A 22408-nucleotide genomic window follows, 5' to 3' on the forward strand; every position below is an offset into this window, starting at 1 on the left:
GTACGGGGGCTCGAGAGATCGCGCGATAAACTTTACGAGGGGGCGATCCGTTTCCTCGCATTCGATAAACTCTAAATATAACTTCGGTGTGTTTATTAATATATCAGGCATTTTTGATAACACAGAAAATTTTTTGCGAAAAATATTACCCCAGCCAGGGCTTGAACCTGGAACCACTCTAGGCGGGCGTCTCACCAATTCGACCACCGAGGCAATATTTGTCGCAATAACAGTATAAAGATGGTATCTCCGCGTCTATTTTTCGACTTTTAACCCTTTGAAGCATCGTGGTGACCCACGTTACCACCTCAACTTCTTTACTTTTTGGCCATTTAATTTCTAGTTAACGCATTTAGGTCGAGGCTTTCTGCATTTTTGGGGTATCTTAGCAATAAGACAACATAACCTCAACTTCTTTACTTTTTAGCCGTTTAATTTCTAGTTAACGCATTTAGGTCGGTTTTTTGCATTTTTGGGGTATCTTAGCAATAAAAGAACATAAAAAAAAGTTGAGTAGTCTTTAATACTTTCGGAAAAATTCATTACTGACCAAGTTTTTTAAGATTATTTCTTGAAAGCTTTGTACAAATGAGTTTTCGGGGTCGCTCATTACGAATCTGATGTCAGATTTTCAAAATTCAAAATAGCCGACCCAAAATGGCGGATACAAAGAACGTGAATATTTTAAGTTTTCAAGCTTTTCAGCATTTTCGTTTGATTACGGTATTTAGAGACTTTTTAGGTCGCGGATTACGAATTCGATGTTTCCATTCAAAACTCGGTACCTACGGATCAGGTGTGCAATTAGAAAATAACACTTTATAAACAAGAATCTGAAATCGGCAAATTTTGCGCTATTTTTTATAATCTATAAGAATTTCAGTGGAATTTAGATTTCCATGTGTCCTAATAAACATCTAAATTTCTTAGCACAGTTGAATTACAGTTGAATGATGTTATTGTTTTAAGTTTTGAATCCGCCATTTCGAATTATTAAAATCTGATAACGGATCAGCGTAATCAGCGACCCCAAAAACCCTTGTACACAAAGTTTCACAAAAAATGATTCAACAGAAAAACGTATGCTTCAAAGGGTTAAACTGCGCGCCGATTCGGGTTGCCGGCAGTACACAGAGCTGTCGGTACGCGACTTTTAAATATCTCCCTGTCCCCTTTTCCCAATTACGTGGAAACACCATATTTGAGGTCAATGGCGTATAACGAACTAACAAGAATATTCTTCGTGTCGCCAGCGGTAATTAACAACTTGAGTGTTTTTATTGACCCTATCTGGCACTTTTGACAATACAGAAAATTTCTCGCGAAAAATATTACCTCAGGGTTTGAATTTACAAATATAACACTCGTTTCTAAAAGCCTACGAGAAGTAATTATGGACGCCTCCCGATTGTCTTGCCTTTTAAAAACGCTATTTTGCGATGCGTCAAAAACACACCGCGAATAACTCGGACTTTCCGTCAGGCATCGTTGGGCAAAGCGATCGATTCTCCTACGCGAGATTCGGGGCTCGCCGTCGAACGCGTCTTATCGGCAAGTTGCACGAATTAAGGCTCCTCCTCACGTACTCGAACGGACCAAATAAGGAGACACCCTCCAACGACGACTTGTCCCACAAACTACGCGAATACCCGGAGGAGAGGAGAGATACATGTGCAAGACACAGCGTTCAAGAATTAATTAAACCACTCTGGAAACCTGACGAAATTGCGCCGCGCGGTACTCGCGGAAGAAAAAAACAGACCCCTCCGACGATATTCGAGCGAGCGCAAATTGCGAGGGAAATTTCAACGGGAAACGTTTTAATATAATTATTCATATTAGTTGGGGAAACAAATATGTGTTTACTTGGTTACTCGCCGCGTATCGGCAACGGTATCGTCTCTCGAAGCGCATTAACGTAATTACGTAAAATTTATACCGTAACCGAAGGCGGAAACAATGCGGCTTGCCAAGGTAAATAGTATCCGTCTCGATTTACTCGCATCGGCAAACGGAGCAAGTTTGACCGTGGATCGAGCTGCCGGGCGAAATGAATAGGCATCTCGTAGCCAAGTTCTACATTAATCGGCGCGTCCTGTATTCTACGAACGATATTAGCGGATGAATAATTAACGAGACGTGCGCGACCGAGGCGCGCGCTAGCGCGTCATCGATACCGCGAAAATCCACTTGATGCTCAATTGCCCGCAATTTCCCCGACGAAAGTGTCTCGATACCGCGTTACGATATTAATCAAACTTAATTTCTTGCCCGCGGGGAGAGGCGGGGGGAGACGGAGCGAGCGGACAGGCAAGACGACGACGACAACGCGACACCGTTGTCTCCGCTGTCTATCAATTATCGACTCGTGTACACGGCGAAGGAAAGGCGTAGAACGAGCGCCACCGACACTTACGCCAGGCGTATATACGCCGACACCATGACACCGTCGTATCGAAAGACATGCCCTCGTTCTCCCCGCGCACACGCGCAAACGGCGCGCGTACGTGTACTCGATACCGGTACACGTACCAGTAGCCACGAGACACGATCTAACGACGGGCGGGTCAGGCGTCGCCGTAAAAGGCCATTAATGTCCATCGTTCGCGGATCTCGTCGCGTATCGGCGCTCCTTCCGGCCGAGAGGAGCGAGAGACGACCGGCCTCACGAGCCCCCGAAAGTCACAAGCGGCTCCCCGTCCAGAGTCGGCGCCGACTTCCGGCTCTTCCCGGAACAACACGCGGAACGGCGAGCCGCCGCGCGAAATTAAATCCACCGCCGTCAGCTGACCGGCCCGAGCTCGTCGCCGACTCGCGGCTTCTTGTCAGCCGCGCCGGGGTCTCGTCGCCGAGCGACGATCTTTATTTACCGTACGACGTCGGCTATTCGTATATCCATTCTCCGATAACGAGAAACGGGGGTTCGCGGAACGAAACCAGTCACCTATTGACATTTCTTTGTTTGGGAGCCCGAGAAGCAATTTGGCGAAACGCACGCATACAACACACCCACCCCGTACGTACGGCCAAACGGTTCGCGGAAAACAAATGCAGCGAACCTTCGATTTAACGGACTAATAAGGTAGAGGAGGTATCCGTTAGATCGAATGTGACCGAGGGGCATTTTTATCGTTTTCAATGTAAAGCTTCGATACCACGTACAGAGTACCGTGTGATATTCAATTATAATAAGAAATACTCTCTCGACAGTGCACACAGAAAAAAAGAATATTCTTCCTTGGAAAATACGTCGTTTCAACGTGAAAATCTTGAAATGAGATTATATTGCGTTAAAGGTAGGAAAACTTGAACGAAGCAATTGTATATAATTTAAACAAGAAAGTTTGCTTACTATAAAAGAAAATATGCTTACTATAAAAGAATAATTATCTTCAGTGGAAAGGAAACAATGTCGGATAATAGATTTTCAAATCGAAGGCTATAATGATTAAAATAATTATACGCAGTGAAAATGTTGAAATGTTAAAGTTCTCTTGTCTTACCAAGACTTGATTATTATTTCAACGTAAAATTAACATAAGACAGATATATTATTATTTCCGCAACATTTTTGTGTGCCATGTTTATGTTAACGTAATAACTTGACTCTCAATGTACGTCATTTAAAAATTGCATATCACCTTGAGTTCGTTTAACAAAACTATTTCAAAAAATCAACCGAAACGTGGAATATCGACGTTTCTTAAAAATTATTTCAACCGTTCTGATTTGCAACTATTCGTACAGTTTACTTATCCTCCCTGTTTTCATTACGTCACACTTATGGTTAAAAGAGCATAAGCATAAACGTGAAGATAGCGTTAATTAATTAACATTTATAGTGTGTCAAAAAGTAACACACGCGATGAATGTTATTTTAACTCGAAATTTAGAGTGGACTTTTTGGAACGAGTGAAAAATGTCGACATTAACATTTTATTTTTTACTCCGCGTGCGTTCTCGATGTGACAATTGCAGTGTTTCAATAAGACTGCAATATTGCTGAAACGTCGGATTACCACGCGCTTCTAAGAAGATTACAGACTGCTGCGTACGTACAAAACAGCATAGAGTTGATCCGACGCTTCTTTTTCTGCGCGGTTGAAGAGTGTCTTGTTAATTTCTCAGTTAGCTCCATTCAATGTTCGCGCGCATCCCTTTAATTTCTCGGTCAAGTTTCAGCTTTCTGACTTGTAATTTTTCGAAATTATTAACTCACGTACGGTATTATTTGCCCGATCCGATTAAATTATGTCGGAAGTTTACCAAGGGGGTAACCGCTAGCTGAAATGTTGTCCCACCGATTACACGATTTCATCTGATTACAAATAGTCTCATCTAATTGCAAATCATTTTCTTACATGCACGTTGAAAAATATGTAACGTTAAACCTCAACGAGCCGTTAGATTTCCTCAAAATATATTTTCTTATTTTACTAACAAGTATTTGCCTGTAATTTCAGGTAAGATTGTAGTATCCGTTTAGGTAGAAAACGTGTTTCCTCGCTTCCCACTTGTCTAACCGCGGTCTTAACGAAAGGTAATTTTTTGTATTTGTATCTACCGTTTATTGTTCCGAATTTGCGCGCAAAGGTGTATCAACCTTTCGACTCGCTGTTGTTCCACCAGCCAGCAACTACTTCAGTCTTATTATGAATAGAATACGCGTTTATAAATGTGAACTATGATATATATTTGGATGCGCGCTAAAAGAAGTTGATTTTTTCGGAAAATGGACTGAGAAAATATTCAAATTTAAGGTTTATCGTCTAAGTGAAGAGACTTGAAAATTAAGAGAAAACGATTACACGGGGACTTCGTAAGGATTTCATAATAATTTCGGTGACACTGTCCCGCGATTACGATCAAGTGATTATACCCCCTTGAAAGTTTACTGCACAAAGAATTTCGCGAGCGCATTGTACTCTCTAAAAGTTAATCAGTTCGCTGTTTTTACAACAATAATTCACCGATTGATTTTCAGAGAGCGGCATTCGTTATTGGATCGCGAGCGAACGCGCCATTAAAAAATAATCACGCGGGGGAAGAAGGCGAGAAATGGGGGGAGGGGAGAATCTCGATTTTCGGGCGGCTCGACGAGGCACTCGGCGGAAAGGCATCGATAACGAGCCTCGCGCTATTAAGAAACGATTCTTTCTCCACTAAAGACCCGTGGCGGAGACGGCGGAGACGGCGGCCGCGGCGATACGAGGGAATATTTATAAGCTCCTCTTATAGCTTAAGCGGCGTGGCGGCGAAGCGACCCGCGGCGCGGCACCGAGGTATGCATTTTCCGCGCGAAGACAGCGAGATTATTACCGGCGATATTTCATCGGCCGCTAAAACCAGCCGGCCTTTCGGGACGCGCGGCCCTTCCCGCCCCGCCCCTCCACGCCACTTCTCCTTCCTCCGCGCCGCTTGCATTAAAGGTCCTCGCGGCAATTGTAAAATGTAACTGCGCTACGTGTAAGCGCGGTGCACGGGATTTATGCTCGGCCCAAGGGAGAGATAAAGGGCAAACGAGAAAGCCCCCCCCGTCTTTCCCCCGAAATGCATTCGCGCCGAAAATTCCGCGCGTCTCTCGCGAGACAATCTTTCCTTTTTTCCGGCCCGACCGGGCGGAGGACGAGGAGGAGGACGACGGCCCTCCTCGCCTCGAGGGCTCGTAACTCGAGATACGATTTTTCGAGCGGCTCTCATTATTCGACGGCCGCGACAGGCGGTTCCGAGTCTCCGGGCGAGAGTCGGTGAATATCCGCGTCGCGCGGACCTCGGGGAAAATTTAGTGCGCTACGCCCTTACGCACCCGACCCTTCGCGCGATCGCCCCAAAGCTGTTTTTCGATCGTGACGCACCAACGCTGCGCTCCAGGACTCTTCCACCCCCCCCCTCCCCTCCTCGTCCGCTCCGCGGACAATAAAATCTAACGCGGCGCTCCGTTTTTATTTTCGTTTCTCCTCTCTTTTTCGACGAAACGCTTTTCGCCCGCGCGCGCGCGCGTCGTAACGTAACGTGACAACAAAATTGCCCGAATATCTTGTACAATCGATACCGCGTGCACCTTTATACAAATTGTTATCCTGGCCATTAGTCAACGCGCATCGCGGGGGAAAAAAAAAGCAGCCGCGCGGAGCGTTACAAATATTTTGCTCGCGTGTTTTGCCGCCGTCGAATTACGCCGCGCGACCATCATTAGAACGGCCATTATTCCGCAAAAAGCCGCGCGCGCGCGCGCGGAGGGGGGAGGCCCGGCGCGCGTTTTCGCGATATAGAATATTCCCCGCTTACTAATTAAACGAGCGGCCGCGGGAATTTCAGCGATAAAAACATAAACAAGGGGGACGCGCGACACGACGATAATTGGCATTTGTCCGCGGGCCCGTTCGCCCGGAGAGAGAAAGAGCGAGAGGGGGGGGGGGGGGGAGCGCGCGCGCGCCCCCGAAACGTCAATTTCAAAATCCACTCCTCATTAGCGAATCGCGAAGCTTGGGCGCGCGCGCGCGCGCGCGCCGAACTTGTTCCGATTCTTTCCCCAAGTTTCTATTAACAAAGCTAACAACGCGGACGCCCTCGTTACGGTACTATCGGGGGGAGAGGGGGATAAACTCGATCTTTAGCGCAACTTCTCCGGCGCGAACGTTTACTTATTAGCGGAACAAAAGTTCGCGGAGAGAAAGAGAACGAGGGGAGAGAAAGAGAGAGAGGGGGAGAGAGAGAGAGAGAGAGAGCGAGAGCGCGCGTCACTTTCCAACTCGGCGCGCTCATATGACGAGCGGCGCTCCGAAATAGCGTTTTGTTTTCGCGTACGCGGGCGCGTCTGTCCCTTTAAGGGTCCCAGGCGGGAGCGGCGAGACCCGTCGCCGCCGCACGGTCGTCCCGATTCGAGGTGGACGTTGTGTCACGTTGAAAACCTCGCGACGGTTGTCGCGCACACGTTTGCGTTTCTGCGCTTCGCGAAAATTAAACCGCAGACAAGAATGAGGAACGGCTCGCGCGCGCGCGAGCACAAGAAGGGGAGAAAGAGAGAGAGGGAGAGAAACGGCGAACATACTCGGACGCGAAAGCGGCGCACTTGAGGGGCCTCGATTTGAACACCACTGGCCCGACGTGACGCCAGGAATGCGGGAATGCCTCGACAGCGGCGTAACACTTAACGCGACGAAGGGAAAGGCGCAGGCTTTTGCCTTTGGTCGCGCGACCGTTGTACGTCGAAAAGAAAAGCGGGGAAACGGAGAGCGTCCCTCACGCCGAAAGATTCCGAGGAACGGCCGCCTTTCTTCGCTCTCCGTCCATCTCTCTCTCTCTCTCTCTCTCTCTCTCCTCCCTCCGCCCCCCGTGCCGCAACGCGGCCGCGTGCTAAAGCGACTGTACGGAACTCACCTCGGTGGCGGCGTCGCATCCCGCGATGATCACCACGGCCGTGCTGACCAGAAGTATCCAGCGTATCCTTAGCCGCATCTTTCTATCCTGTGATCCCGATGGGCCCCGCTCGCCCGGCGCCCGTCCCGTATGCACGCGCACGAATCGACGGGGAACGCGGAAGGCGGCCAGGCGCGAGGGACGGCGACGCTCCGCGCGAGACGACGGCGCGAGGGCAGTATACCCGTGACAAACGTCGGGACGGACGTACCGCTCGAGGGAGAGGGGGAGGAAAAAAAAGATCTCCCGGAACAACAACGCGCGACACACACCACACTGATCGATGAACCGCGAGACACTGGGCGGCGCGACGATCGCCCGCTACCGTCGACCAGACCGACCCGACTGGCCGCCATGCTGCCTCGCCGCGCCGCGCCCGCGCGCGGCGTCATCTGCCAATCGAGGCGCGCGCAGGCGCGCGTGGCGCTGCTCCGTCCCGCCGATCTCGCGCCAGTTTCGAAACGCCGTCGCCGGACGTTTCCGCGCTTTCTGCCGATGCCCGTGTCAAGGCTCCCATACAGCAGGACATTCTACGTCCTAAGGACGTCCTAAAGATGTTCTGAGGACGTCCCTTGGAAGTTTGTGCTGTATGGGCTGGTTCACGCGAGGCCGCGACTTTGTTCAGTTATCTCGGAATCGGTCAGAATTGTTTTACCCACGCATTCGAATATAGTTTTCGCGCTGGTAAATCTTTTTCTTAGCTCTTGCGCACAAAGTAATGCCACGTTGCGGACCGCATCGCAGAACGTTTTCATACTTAAAACACTCGGATAAGTCCAATGAAAAAGATATTGGTATTCGGAATTTTCAATTTTTTAATCGTAAACAATTTTGAAATTGGCTTTACAAAATTACAAGCTTCTTCCACACGATTACAGTACGCATAAAAACAAAGCGGGGGGGTTCGCGACTTTATATAAAGAACGAAGAGCAATTAAAAGTACCAGCATGTGAAGCCGTCACCTGACCTAACCACTATTACTTATAAAGTGATATTTTTACTTTCTCTTCGTTTTTTGTATAAAGTCGTGAACCGCGCTTTGTTTCTATGCGTACTATAATCGTGTGGAAGAATTTTGTGATTCATTGAAGCCAATTTCAAATTGTTTACGATTAAAAATTGAAAATTTTAAATACCAATATCTTTTCCATTGGACTTCTGACCCGAGTGTTTTAAGTACGAAAATGTTCTGCTATGCGGGCCGCAACGTATCCCGGCATTATTTTGTGCACAAGAGCTAATAAAAAGTTTTATCAGCGCAAAAACTATGTTCGAATGTGTCGGTAAAACAGATGGCTTTAGGATCCCCTTAAAAGTGAGGAGAATAGTCGACTGTATCGGTTCATTTTTACCGATTCCGGCACAAGTTAACGGTCACGGCCTTGCATAAGCCAGCCTTTGCTTTAATCCTACTTACTTTCTATCCCCTTCCAATTCTTGCAACTGGAAGAGACCAAATCTAATTGATAGAAATGGACACGAAATCTCGCGATTAATCAGTGACGCCCCATTTTGCCGATGTAGATTAACCTTGATCTCCTTTTATATCTCTTTCGCGTTCCGTGAATGAATTAGAAAAAGGATAGAAATGGACGTAAATCCTCCGGGAGGTAATTGACGAGTACGGGCTGTTTCGAATGTTCTAACGATGCAGCCTAAGCGATGCGGCGCTAAATTCAAGCAAATTTATCGTACCGACGTCTCGCGAACGAGCGCACGTACTTTCACAATGCGATTACGTTGCGTCGCACTGCGAAACGAAAACTTGTTCCCGATCGAACGCGAATAATGCGGGCGGAAGCACAGCTTTAAATAAAGAAACGCTATTACTATATAATCGTCTACGATGTATGTGCATAGTAACGAAATATCTGGACAATAGACGACACTAATGCCGTATTAAATCGATTTCGACTGACCTGTGCCTCGCAATTCAAGATAGAATTCTATTTATCTATCTTCGTCCCGTGTACCATAACATGGAAAACATTTAGGAGGAATAAAAAAAAGATTCTTAAGAATTGTCGAAAAGAATTCTGAACTCTTTCCCGGAAAGGAAATTCTTTATATTCGGAACAACTTTAACTTACTTTCGCGACAAGTCAAAAGCTGTCAAAACTTTTATAGAATCTTTCTGTACCACCGGAAAGGAACTTCCTTCGAGTTTATTTGGAGCAGATTACGCTAATTCATACGGAATATTGAAAAGCGAATCTTTCATGAGTTTATAATCCGTGCTATTTGGAAAGCGACGTATCGTTACATTAGATAATTTTTTGCCAAGTTCATACACAAATTTCACGGTATTCCTTGTCTCGTGCATATTGCACGTGTTTACTAGCGCATTTATGTTAACGTATAAATAAAATAGAACGGATATAAATTGGCGCAAACGTGAGAAGCGATCGATATCATTATGCCAGAAATTGTTACGTTTAGAGGTCGCCTAAATGTATAAAGAAGCCGTGCGATTGAGGGAAAAATCCGAATCATTTATTCGAAATGGGAATCCTACAGATTCTTAAACGAACGCACGACTGCCTAGGTCTTTTTGTCGCCGGCGGACAGATCTCTCTCCAGGCCCCTCAAAAATCTCAGGTTCTCGTTTATGCCGCGATTATATTCCTCGATCTTGTCCCGCATGATCTGCACTTCTCTCCGCATGTGCTCCACCTCGTCCTGCGTCCTCTCCTTAACAACTTTCAGCAATTTCCTATCCTAATCGTTCGCAATGCCTTAACGTCGCAGTTAACGTTTGACTCTGAAATGTTTGTATCACCTGCTTGTAAAAATAGTCCGCCTCACAACACGCAACGTCACCGAACGACGCCTGATCCGGTTTGGAATCGTGTTTCTTCCTCCCGTTAAAATGCCTGAAACCGAGAGAAGAGTCACCGCCTACATCGGTTGGAAAAATCACGCAAGTTCCGATGGAAATCACGGCGGAAATATTATCGAATTAAGTACCCGGGCGTATGTACGCGCGCTTCCGCGAGAACACGTCGGAGCATTGCGGCCGCCAAGTAAAATTGTAACGCAAAATGGATATATCTTGTATACAGTGCAATTTTGACTGTGTGTCAGACGGAAGATACTTTTAACGAGGTTACGAGAGACGGGCGAGAAACAAACTCGCATCCGATTCGGATTCAGGGTCGGACTTGGCGCGCCCCGGAATGACTCGACGTCTAAAACAAAAGATTAAGCAACAATGAAAAACACGTTTTATTACCAAGTATACCTCCCAGACGTTTAAAGTACAAACAGACCGTCGTACGACGGCCTCGCCAAAATAAGCGGTTCGTATAATATCCGAGGAAACGCAATTTTCTCAACGCTCAAATAACATATCTGTATGTATTAAGAGCATTGTATTTAATATCTATATAATGAAACAGTTTATACATAAGAAGACTGTGATACTCTATTCTATCTTCGGCCTATCTTCGTTGCGTCGAGATAATAGCATAGCCGCCGAGATCGGTCGAGAGTATCACGCTAATATAATTTCTTAGCTCATTCTTTGGTTTCCATATCCGTGATCCGTTTTTTGTGGCGATTTATAGCTTCCTGATGGCGCTTGATCTGCTCCTCGTGGAATGAGATCTCGTCGTGCAGGCTCTCCCGCATCTTCCGCAGCTGTTCCTTTTGCTGAAGCACAATTTCGGATTCAGTGCAAGGCGCGAACGAGACGTTGAACGAACATTATCGTGCAGAAAGTATATACTGACCAGATTGTAGAAGTACTGGTCCTCATGGGCGGCTTCCATCTTCCCGAAAGAACCACCAGCGTCACGAATAGCACCACCGGTACCGCCTCCCTTGCCAGCACCCGAGCCCCGTTCTCCAGCCATTCTCGCTTGGCTGTAACAAAGCGCGTTTCAAATACAACACGGCGCTTGCAAAGAACGACACAAAGTTTCCGCTTGATCTTATTCCGAGGTTATGTCTGCTCTCTTAATTATTACATAATTTTGATACGGCATACTTGGGTCGTGTCACAAACGTGTAATGCACCGTGGAGATGCGACCTGTCTACTTATGTGAGCGAAAGGATAAGATACGAAAGGGAGAAGACCGGCGGTACGTTACTGCGTATAAAAGCGATACATCAGTGTGTGCGCTGGAAAAGTGCCGGCTACGAGACACGAGTCTGCCTCGCGGGCGAGCACCGTCGAAAAGTCGTTCGGCTTGGAAGCTGGGGAGCTTTTCCGGTACCTTAGTGCAGAAATGTTCCGCGAAAACGTCGTAACTGCCCGTTGCATTTTTTTTCAATCACGAGACACTCGTTATTAGAAGGCCAGCGAGGACTTGGCAAACCGACAGGGACGAGGTGCCGAGCCGATATCCGAGTCATGAACGTAACACTATTCTTAGAACGCGGAACTCGGTGGCGAGCAGCGGCATCGTGGCGCTCGTGTCGCGAGCTTTCGTGAATTTAAACGCAATCACCTGCTCACAGCTGAGGCCCGACTGTGGCTTAACTTTAATCTCGGTTTAATTCATGTCTGCCCTCTTTCTAAAGTAACAGCCGGAAAGAGACAGAGAACGAATTAAGCTAAATGGCCCTATTTTACTCTATTTCAATTAAGCTACGTTGAAAGTTAAACGACGTTAGTGAAACAGGGCCCAAGGCCCGGTTTCACCAAACGTCGCTTAAATTTAATCTTGGTTTAATTTACGTTTGTCTCTTTCTAAAGTAACAGTTGGAAAGAGACGAAGAACGAATTAAACTAGGCTTAAAGTTAAACAACATTGGTGAAACCGTACCTAAGGGCCACTTTAACCAACTCCGATTAACTCAATCAGCAGTGTCGCCAACATGAAGACTTGCGTGTGCCGTTCTTAACTTATCTCTTAGTAACCTGTTGTACTGACGTAACAATTTCATCTATGTTAAAGCTGTTGTAGGTTTTCAAGAAGAGTATTTTAATTTAATACGTGAAAGCACAATTATACCATGCATCAAAAAGATTGAGTTAAGAACGACACACACAAGTCTTCATGTTGGCGACACTGCTGATTGAGTTAATCGCCGATTAAAGTTAATCGGAGTTGGTTAAAGTGGCCCTTATACTCGTTTCTACCAACGCAGTTTAACTTTAATCTCGGTTCAACTTGCCTTGTATCTTTCTCTAGTTTTATGAATTGGAAAAGGACAAGAAGTAATTTAAGCTGAGGTTAAAGTTAATCTGCATTGGTAGAAACGGGCATTAACCAACTTCGATTAACTTTAATCGACGATTAACTCAATCAGCAGTGCCGCCAACATGAAGACTTGCGTGTGTCGTTTTTAACCCAACTCTTAGTAACCTGTTGTACAGACGTAACAATTCAACAGTTCCATCTATGTTAAGGCTGTTGTACGTTGTCAAGAAGAGTTTTTTAAATTTAATTCGTGAAATCACAATTATACCATGCATCAAAAAGATTGAGTTAAGGCAGGATACCACCTTTGACTGCGATTTTGGAGGAGTTTTTCATGAATTTTTTTTGCATACAAAGAGTGCCCAGAAACAAAATCGGTTTTAGTCATTCATTAATGTAACTTTAATCTGTAATTACAAACTGAAAAAGTTACAAATAATCTCTTGTAGGTGACGCCAAAATACATTCCTTTGGAGGAACACCGTTAGACGGCGTGTCAAATTCCGCTCTGTACGTGGCTCCTAGAAAAAAAACCAAAGAATGTTCCTATTAACAATATTTTTTAATGCTGTACGTAGGGATTGTACGAAATTTCGATTTTTAAGAAAATGGTGGTCATTTTAACATAAAGGTCAATTTTTTAGGGTAAACCTTTTTGTTAAAATAACCGCCATTTTCTTAAAAATCGAAATTTCGTAAAATCCCTACGTACAGCATTAAAAAATATTGTTGTTAACAGGAACATTCTTTGGTTTTTTTTCTAGGAGCCACGTACAGAGCGGAATTTGACACGCCGTCTAACGGTGTTCCTCCAAAGGAATGTATTTTGGCGCCACCTACAAGAGATTATTTTTGAAACTTTTTCAGTTTGTAATTACAGACTAAAGTTACATTAATAAATGACTAAAACCGATTTTGTTTCTGCGCACTCTTTGTATGCAAAAAAATTCATGAAAAACGCTTCCAAAATCGCAGTCAAAGTGGTATCCTGCCTTAAGAACGACACACACAACAAGTCTTCATGTTGGCGACACTGCTGATTGAGTTAATCGCCGATTAAAGTTAATCGGAGCGGCCCCTATTTCGTTAATGTGGCTAGAACTGTTGCTTTTTTTTGCAGTTTCCGAGAGAAAAGTTAAATTAACGATAATGACTTATACAATATGGCACTTGGCCGTAAATTGCAATTGCGCAATTGGAGCGAATGAATTGTCGATCGATTCAATCGGACCTGTAGTACTCGTCGAGCTGATCCTGCACCAGCTGCTTCTTGAACTCGGACGTTTTCAGCTCGTTGACGGCGGTCTGCTTCTGCAGCTCCGCGCGCTCCAGCTCGATGTGCAGCATCCGCATCCTGAGCTCGTGCTCGCGCTGGGTAGACTTGAAGATCCACGTCGCCCTCTGCGCCGATTTATCCCTGTCGCAGGCCGCCGAGTCGTCGTTCCAGCCGACGGACGGCTCGTTTCTCGCGTCGCTGTGCTCCAACGCTTGAAAACAAAACCGCTCGCTGATTGCAAAATCCCATCGCGCGCGCGCGCGCGATACAAGCAGAGGAACGTAAAGTACCATCGTCGACGCGGGACGTCGACACGCTGTCGGGGCAAGCGATCTTTTGCTCGACGAGATCAACGGGTTCGTCCACGGCCGCGATCCTGGGTCGCTTCCGCCGCGAGAAATGGTCCACCGATACTTTTCGCGACAGCTCGCCGTGGCTGTTCTCGTCCTCGGTATCGCTGGTCACCTCGATCTTAATCTCCCGCACCGGCCCTAGATAATGATTTCGATAATTTGGCTCGGTTCTCCCGAGTCGATGGGGGAAGTCGCGAAAAGTAAAGAAGAAACGGCGACGATCGTCAGTAAGGTCCAACCTGACGTTTCCGTGGGCAACGTCAATTTGTCCAGGATCGCGTTAATCGACATCCGACTGGTCGGATTCTCGTTATCCTGACTGCTGTCGTCCGAGCGATCGGCGATCTCGCAGTCGTTGTTGCGCACGCTCTCCATCAGCCGCCACACCTCGATCGACAGATTCGACGGACGGGACTTGGCGGCCGCTTCCGACCCCAGGGTCCGTACCTGTGCATCAGCGCGACGGTGAGGGAGAAACGAGGAGAGGAAACTTCCCAGCGAGAAATGGCTCGTCGATCGACCAGTCATTTCTCGCTGGGTCAGACAGGAGAGAGAGGCGCGTTTAACTTTCGCGGCCGCACCTTCTCCGCGTACGTGTACATCTCCATCCTCGCCTGCGCCTTCATCCTCCGCCACTGCTCCCTGATCCTGACGATGTCCCGGTCCGCCGAGAATCGGCCGCGAAACGCCAAGTAAATCTGCTGCCAGGCGAGCGACTTGGTCGCGGACGCGGCCGCGTCGATCTTCTTGTTCTCGATCGCGGCCACGTGATGCTTGATCAGGTCGAACAGGGCGCTCTTCTCCTCCGGGATCCAGTTCTGCGTCCTCTCTCGCTTCTTCAGCAGCGCCGTGGTCGCCGCGGTAGCCTCGCTCGCCGCGGAAGAGGACATCTCCGTACGCAAGGTCGCGGTCGCGATCGCGCGTGCGCGCCGACCTTTGTTCAATCTGTCACAAAGCCGATCCACGAGATTTCACTCGCTCGCTCGATCCGCGCGAGCACGAAACGCCTGTCGCGCACCGCCGCGCGCCGATCCGCCGCTCCGTTTCGCGGCCCCGCGGGTTGCTTGTTTAAGCGCGGTTTTAAAACAGTCAGCTGTTTAGTTGCTATCGGCGTGAACGCGCATCTACCGCGTGCCTCGAAAGTCGCCGGCGATTATGTTTCCTCGCGGACGACGTAATCCGACTCGGAGCATTCGTACGGACACCCGGGTGTCCCCTCGCTCGAAACGTTTTAGTCGGTCGCGAGGGTCTTTCAATTACTCCCGTTTTAATCGGCCAGAATTTACGGGACGCTTTAAGGCCCAAACACAATGCCAGGCAATAGAATTTCTAACGCGTTGGATCGGTTGGAAGAAAATTTCCGACGAATCCAACGCGCCAAAAATTCTATTCCCCTATTCCCATTTGCCTGTTGCCTGGCATTGTGTGATAGGATTAAAGGCCCAAACACAATGCCAGGCAACAGGAACAGGAAATACAAGTTCTGACGCGTTGGATCGGTTGGAAGAAAATTTCCGACGAATCCAACGCGCCAAAAATTCTATTCCCCTATTCCCATTTGCCTGTTGCCTGGCATTGTGTGATAGGATTAAAGGCCCAAACACAATGCCAGGCAACAGGAACAGAAGTTCTGACGCGTTGGATCGGTTGGAAGAAAATTTCCGACGAATCCAACGCGCCAAAAATTCTATTCCCCTATTCCTGTTTGCCCGTTGCCTGGCATTGTGTGATAGGATTAAAGGCCCAAACACAATGCCAGGCAACAGGAACAGGGAATACAAGTTCTGACGCGTTGGATCGGTTGGAAGAAAATTTCTTACGAATCGAAAGCCTATCACACAATGCCAGGCAACGGGCAGTAGGAAATAGAATTTTTGACGTGTTGGATTCGTCGGAAATTTTCTTCCAACCGATCCAACGCGTCAGAAATTCTATTCCCATTGCCCGTTGCCTGGCATTGTGTGATAGGCTTTAAGGCCCAAACACAATGCCGAGTAACAGGAGCAGGGAATAATACAATTTCTGACGCGTCGGATCGGTTGGAGGGAAATTTCCGACGAGTCGAACGCGTCAAAAATTTCATTCCATATTCCTATTGCCTGTTGCCGGGCATTGTGTGATAGGCTTTACGCTCGTGATATTTCGGTGCCGGATCAGGCTCGCGGGACGTAGACGCGCGTGGCACGAGTGTCGTAGCGAAGCGAGCGATGCCGGGGACAAAACTCGACGCGCGGACGCCCGTGGCGGAGAGCGAGTGGCCGACTTAAACCCGAACTAAGGGACGACTAAACGTCGGCCATTTTGGCACGGTACTAGCTAGAACGCGCTCGATATTAACAAATCCTCGGTTCGCGCGGCGCCAGCGGGACGGTGGGGGGAGACGGGAGACGGGAGAAGAAGCCCTCTGGCTGTGAACGAGATGAGAGGACGAAAGAGAGAGAGAGAAAGAGAGAGAGAGAGAGAAGGGGATATCCGCGACGTTCCGCGCAACGCAAACATTGTTTCGTTTCGTTTCGTTTCGCGACCTGTCGTGGAGTCATATTGCGCCGATTCCAATATTACTGTCGCTCCGGCTGCAAACGCGCCGCTTCCCCGCCCTTCGCCACCCTCTCCCCTTCGCCCTCCCCGCCCCCTCCCCGATTCTTGGCCCGGAAATCGGTCGTGGAGGAAGATTATCTCGACTCTTCGACTGATTGAGCGAGAGCTCGTGAACCGAACTCAACGGAGATGGCACTACTGCGAATAAAATTTAAATGACTGAAATCGTATATTACGAATAAATAAAGATAAATGGGGAAAGATAAATATTAAAATCTCCCTCGGTTATTAATAACAGAATTTGTCTCGTCGCGTATCGGCGACGAGGACCGTGCGCGGTTGAAGAAACGCGAAAGCCACCGCCTTCTCTTAAATCTGTCAGGAAAACTAACGGAGAGACTGCGTAATCGCTATTTACAGTCTTCCTTTATTCTTATTCTTTATACTCGAGTTTTACGACGTCAGTTTGCGTAACGCACGATTAAATTAGTCTGGCGTAAGGAGATTAACTTGACTTTGCGTTCGCACGACAAGTTTTAGCTTCCCGAGAGGAAGACGAGAAATACTAACGGCGCGAGTTTACGGCGTGGCATACGTGCGTCGTGAGAATTTGCTTGATAATAATGAGTCTCGTTTATTCTAACGATTTGTCAAGCTTGCAGTCGCATTCGTTTTTGCACACACAATCCCCAGTGAAGATGTTTCGCAGAATTTTTAAGATTTTCAATAATTTTATAATCTTTTGCCAAAATTTTCAGACCTTTTGCACAAATCGGAGCGCTTTTCAGAAGTCCCGAGAAAGTTTGTGTCTTTCCTAGAATCTTCCATATGCATAAATTCGGAAATATTCTGAAATTTCTCATTCTATAATTTCAAACATTTATATCTGAAAATATTCACGCGTATGAAAAATTCTACGAAAACGGGCGAGCTGAAAAGTGTATCAATTCGTATAAAAATTGTGAAAAAAGTGTTCATCAGGGATACACTTTAACGCCTAATAATTATTACCGTTGTAGCCTTGTCTTATCAGCCTCCAAGATAACATTTGTAACCTTTCGCTCCCTCCAGAATATACGCCGCGTATTCTTTATTATTTTTCCGACAAATAAATGACATCATAAATGAATGCGTATTATCAATTCATCCTAATCCGAGGAAGTTTCTGCATAATATTAATAACAGGAAGTCGCGACTAGTAGTAAGAGTAGCCAGCGATCGACGCTCTTCTTCTCCTTGTGCCGAGGTACGCGGCGATGTTCATCAGAATCGTCAGGAGCAGCAAACCGAACATGTCCCATCGAAAGTTGCTCTCGTTATACCCGAACTCCGACAAAACCTCCGTTCCGTTGGACAGACAGGGCAGACCGCGGCCTGGACATTCTAAGGGAAGAAAGATTAGAATGTTAACGAAGCTCGGCGCAGCCCAGGAGACCTTGCCGCGAGGGGTAGGCCGCTGACCAAAATCATACACACCAATGCCTACTCCCAGTCAGAAATGACTGGAAAACCAACGTCGAAACGATATCGAATCGATGCATTTTTGGTTCCATTTTCGACTTGGCTCGAAAATGGAACCAAAAATGCATCGATTCGATATCGTTTCGACGTCGGTTTTCCAGTCATTTCTGACTGGGCTGATGCCCAATCCCAGTGAGAAATGATTCGTCGATCGACGTCGAAATGATGTCGATTCGACGTCGATCGACGAATCATTTCTCACTGGGATGGGCATTACTTTATCTTATTATCTCATTTTATCTTTACAATGTTCCAGCAAGGCATACATGTCCAAAGAATGCCTAGTAATGCCCAGTAATGCCGCAAATCGGTACACCACAATGCCATCAGCGGTTTACCCCTCGCCTTACCGTCTCTCACCGATATAGCCGATCTGCGACCAGTGCACTATCGATATGGCCTCATTGGCGTAGTAAAACACGGAGGAATATTTGAGATACGCCAGGTAGTTCGGCAGAGTCCTACGGGAATCGTACCTTCTTTTTTTCATGTGCGCGACGTGGAATTCCACTTGACGTAATATCGGGAGCGGCCGGTACTTACCGCAGATTGTAAAACGTACCCGCCGTCAGGAGAAACAACAAGTCGAACGGTATCATTATCGCGGTTACGATATCGATGTCGACGATCCAGCTGGAGATCGTCATGCCGTACGCGACACCGCAGATCGCCGCCGCCATCGTGCAGAGACAATAGGAGGAGAAGCCGAGCGGCGAAAATTCGGAATGCAACGCCAGGTACAGGGCGATCGTGAATAGGAGCGCCTTGAACGTCGCCTTCGCTACCTGAGGAGTTTCTCGTCGGGAAACCGTAATTAATAATGTCGCGGACGCGCCCGCTTTTCTAAAGTTGTGTCCGCGATGCTAGAAATGGGTCCGAGATCTCGATCCGATTTCTAGCATCGTGGAGTCAACTAACGTCGAATCGACGTCAACGAGATTCCAACCATCAGTTTTCGAAGATAATTAAGAGCTTCGAAACTTTATTTTTTGTATTAAAAGAGCCCGCACATTTTACATGGCTTTCGGTTAAATTTCGCTGAAACTAAAATATGTTATTGCCCACACCTTCCTGATAAAAAGTGTCAATGGGCACCATCTCCTAAAAGCAATAGTTTAGGAGCTACAAAGCTTCAAAGCCTCAACATCAGGATTTGGAGATGAAGCTAACATACTGCTTAGGAGTTTCTTCTTGTTCAAGTAAATGCATATACGTGATGATTAGAGAATGTACAAGTGTAAGACATTTGAGGAAATCTTTTGAAATACAGATACAATTCGACGGTTTCGACCCCAGTGACGTCGATTCGATGTCGGTGTTCTTACTGGGGAGACACGCGGGTACGTACCGAGGCGAGAACAGTGACGAGATAATAAGGCCCCGGCGCGTACGCGGTATCCTCGCGCGTGTACAGAGCAAGCTCGCCGGGCAGCTCGTAAACGGCGGAGTAGGCGACCGTGAAAATCACCTCGGAGATGGTCAAGTACAACACACCCCGAGCGCTCTGTATCCCCTCCTGCGTCGACGACGTGGTGCCAGCGTAAAAGGTATATATGAAGACGATAGATAGCTACGAGATCACACATCTGCATTGTCATTTAATTTTGCCCCCTTTTTTTTTAGTTTCTAACAACGTCCGGTTCCAAGGATGACTCCGCTTAATCGGCGATTAACTTATCGTACCTGCATTACGACGTTAACGTGGAGAGTTAATCTTTTATTACTTAACATACGGAAGAAATTAGATTGGGAACAACGGATGATATCGTTGGAAAGTTTGCAAGCAATTCTGTCGGTCGAGTCGATCGCCGATTAAATTAATCGAATTTTGATCCGAGTCACTCCAAATTCCCCCCTTTTATCTTGTTACCGCGCAAGAGAACCACGCGATCCAATTGTCGAGGGCCGTTCTCTTGTCCCGCAGGAATGTTCTCCAGAGCAACCAGTAAAACTGCACGAACCATCCTGATTTTCTGAAAAGACGATTAAATTCTGTGAACTTTACCTGGGAAAATTTACCCCGAGAAATTTTGCCGCCGTTTTATTTCAATACTTTCGAGGGCTGGCGTGGAAAGCCGGGACGTTCTCGATCGCGGGGACCCTCGATAGCGGCGATCGTGAGAACGCTTGGCACAGCTCGAGATCGCAATCCACTCGACGCGACAGGACGTTTACGTAATACTCGGACTCGTCGTAGTTCACGGGACACTGATAATCCTGGCTGTGCGTAAAATATATCGCTGTTGTTCCGTTATTTTGCAACGAAACTAATTGTGAGCGTCGGGACGTCAGAGCTTTACCTTTCGAAAAATTCCGTAGCGTTCCTTAAGGTCCCAAAATATACCGATCTACCACCGGCCATCAGTATCACGTGGCTGAATATATTGTATATCGTCATACCTGGCTGATGAATTGTGCAGAAGACCATAGCGCCTTTCGAGGCGATTAATTTCAACGATTGCACGACGTGCAATGCGGCAGAAGTGTCCAAGCCTGCGCCCGCAATGTTTATACTTTTCGCAAAATTGTTCATTAGCGTCGGTAGTATTAAGCTGATTCTAATATTAATTGTCAAGCTTTGGCACGAGATTGCGTTTCAAGACTAAGGTCCGGTTTCACCAACATTGTTTAACTTTAATCTTATAGTTTAATTCACGTCTGTCTCTTTCTGAAGTAACAGTTGAAAAGAGACAAAGAACGTATTAAACTAAGCTCAAAGTTAAGCGACATTAGTTTCACAAACGTCGGTCGACTGCTAACCAAAGGTTAATTAATTCTCTGTCTTTCCTTAAATAATAAGATAGGAAAAGATAGGGAGTTTACTGAGCTCTGGTTAACAGTTAACCGACGTTTGTGAAACTCGCTCTCAATAGCAATCGGCACGTCCCCAGTAGCACAATGCATTGGTTAAACATTGGCCCAATATTTAGCCAATGCACTGTGCTACTAGGAGCGGCTCAAAAGCATAAAGGTGGAATATATAAAATTCATAAAAATTATTACTGTGGACAGATATACGTGCAACATCCGGATATTCGCGACGATTAAGGATCGATACGCGTAAGATCTCCTTTCGCTTAAATCATTTCGATCCAATTCTTACCCGTGGTTGGCTCGTCTAAAAAACAAATATTCGGCTTTGTGACCAATTCCGCGGCTAGCGACAAGCGCTTTCTTTCGCCGCCGGACAGCTCAGATATAGCGGTGTCGATGCACTCGCACAATCCAAGATCTCGCAGAAATTCCTCCCCTAAGGATTTTCTTTGTTGCACGCTGCAATTACTTCCTATTTTCAAAGCGCACTGAAAAACACAGCTTGAGATGTCAAAAATAATTCGTGCGAAAATTACAATCATAAGAATTACAAGTCAATAATTGTTTGCACTATTTTATAGATTCTCGTATATATTTTTTTCGATACCATGAAGGACATGTGTTCCCTGGGAGTGAGCGCGGAAGGTAGAACATCAAATTGCGGTATGTAGCTCGATATTGCTGTCATCGTTTCCCGAGAAACGTCGTGCCCGTTGATTTTTACCGCGCCCGAAGTTAATTCGAGTCTTCTCGCCAAAGCGGCAAGCAACGTCGTCTTGCCAGCACCACTAGAGAAACAAGTTTATGCGTCCGTGAACTTCGCGTGGAACATTCACGAAGATATATATTTGCATTGTTTTGCATACTTCGGCCCCAATATAGCGAACATGTTGCCAGTCTCTGCATACCCGGATACTTTACGCAAAAGAAGCATTGTTACTCATAAATAGAAATACTACTTGTTGTCGATTAATAAACCACAAATCATTGAACAACCGACGTCTCGCTAAACCCAGATACAAATGTATCCCATCGTTTTCAATAATAACAGAGAGAATTACCTCCTTTCAGTATATTCGACACTTTCACAGGTTTTCTACGCCAAAACTTGCACCACAGTTTTGTCGAACAGTCATCATCTCTGGCGGGCACAGTAACGGACAAATTTTCCCAAAAAAGCTCAGAAACGTGGGAAATCATCTCAAATAAGTCTGTCAGCTACACCAACTATCCGTCTCACATCTTTGGAAGCTCGTTAATACCGGGAGTCGCGCAATCAGGCAAATGCCACTATCTCTTTCCTCTATTCCTTAATATTTCTTATCGTCGTTATCTCTT

General features: G+C 46.7%; 4 protein-coding genes across 6 annotated transcripts in view; all 4 read right to left on the reverse strand.

The window, feature by feature from the left end:
* Positions 1-7769, reverse strand: part of LOC105566754 (syndecan) — an 83069-nt gene extending 75300 nt beyond the window's left edge. Inside the window, exon 1 of the mRNA XM_012021007.1 lies at positions 7381-7769. Coding sequence (XP_011876397.1) covers positions 7381-7458 — 78 coding nt within the window. The 5' untranslated portion in view covers positions 7459-7769. The remainder of the gene's footprint in view (positions 1-7380) is intronic.
* Positions 7770-9891: 2122 nt separating this feature from the next.
* Positions 9892-10558, reverse strand: LOC105566902. Its single transcript, XM_012021300.1, has 2 exons — positions 10553-10558; positions 9892-10138 (listed from the first exon to the last, which is right to left on the reverse strand). Exons 1-2 carry the CDS (start codon positions 10556-10558, stop codon positions 9962-9964), a joined length of 183 nt encoding a protein of 60 aa, XP_011876690.1. The 3' UTR covers positions 9892-9961.
* Positions 10559-10621: 63 nt separating this feature from the next.
* On the reverse strand, positions 10622-15102 carry LOC105566903. The gene is made up of 7 exons (XM_012021301.1): positions 14779-15102; positions 14437-14644; positions 14135-14335; positions 13791-14055; positions 11513-11638; positions 11152-11284; positions 10622-11071 (listed from the first exon to the last, which is right to left on the reverse strand). The coding sequence occupies exons 1-7, from the start codon at positions 15085-15087 to the stop codon at positions 10937-10939; spliced, it is 1377 nt and encodes a 458-aa protein (XP_011876691.1). The 5' UTR covers positions 15088-15102; the 3' UTR covers positions 10622-10936.
* Positions 15103-17801: 2699 nt separating this feature from the next.
* LOC105566757 (protein scarlet-like) lies at positions 17802-22403 on the reverse strand. Of its 3 annotated transcripts, none has more exons than XM_012021013.1 (11): positions 22132-22403; positions 21937-21985; positions 21678-21858; positions 21360-21558; positions 20557-20749; positions 20310-20477; positions 20127-20229; positions 19605-19826; positions 18800-19041; positions 18617-18717; positions 17802-18118 (listed from the first exon to the last, which is right to left on the reverse strand). In XM_012021013.1, exons 1-11 carry the CDS (start codon positions 22268-22270, stop codon positions 17931-17933), a joined length of 1785 nt encoding a protein of 594 aa, XP_011876403.1. In that variant the 5' UTR covers positions 22271-22403; the 3' UTR covers positions 17802-17930. The 3 variants fall into 3 exon arrangements, with proteins under 3 accessions (XP_011876403.1, XP_011876406.1, XP_011876405.1); XM_012021015.1 differs by having other exon boundaries at positions 18040-18118; positions 20310-20496; XM_012021016.1 differs by lacking the exon at positions 21937-21985 and having other exon boundaries at positions 22132-22210.
* Positions 22404-22408: the final 5 nt, after the last annotated feature.

The sequence above is a fragment of the Vollenhovia emeryi genome, unplaced genomic scaffold (assembly GCF_000949405.1).
Source record: "Vollenhovia emeryi isolate VEMERY1.0 unplaced genomic scaffold, V.emery_V1.0 DF939142.1, whole genome shotgun sequence".
NCBI lineage: Eukaryota > Metazoa > Arthropoda > Insecta > Hymenoptera > Formicidae > Vollenhovia > Vollenhovia emeryi.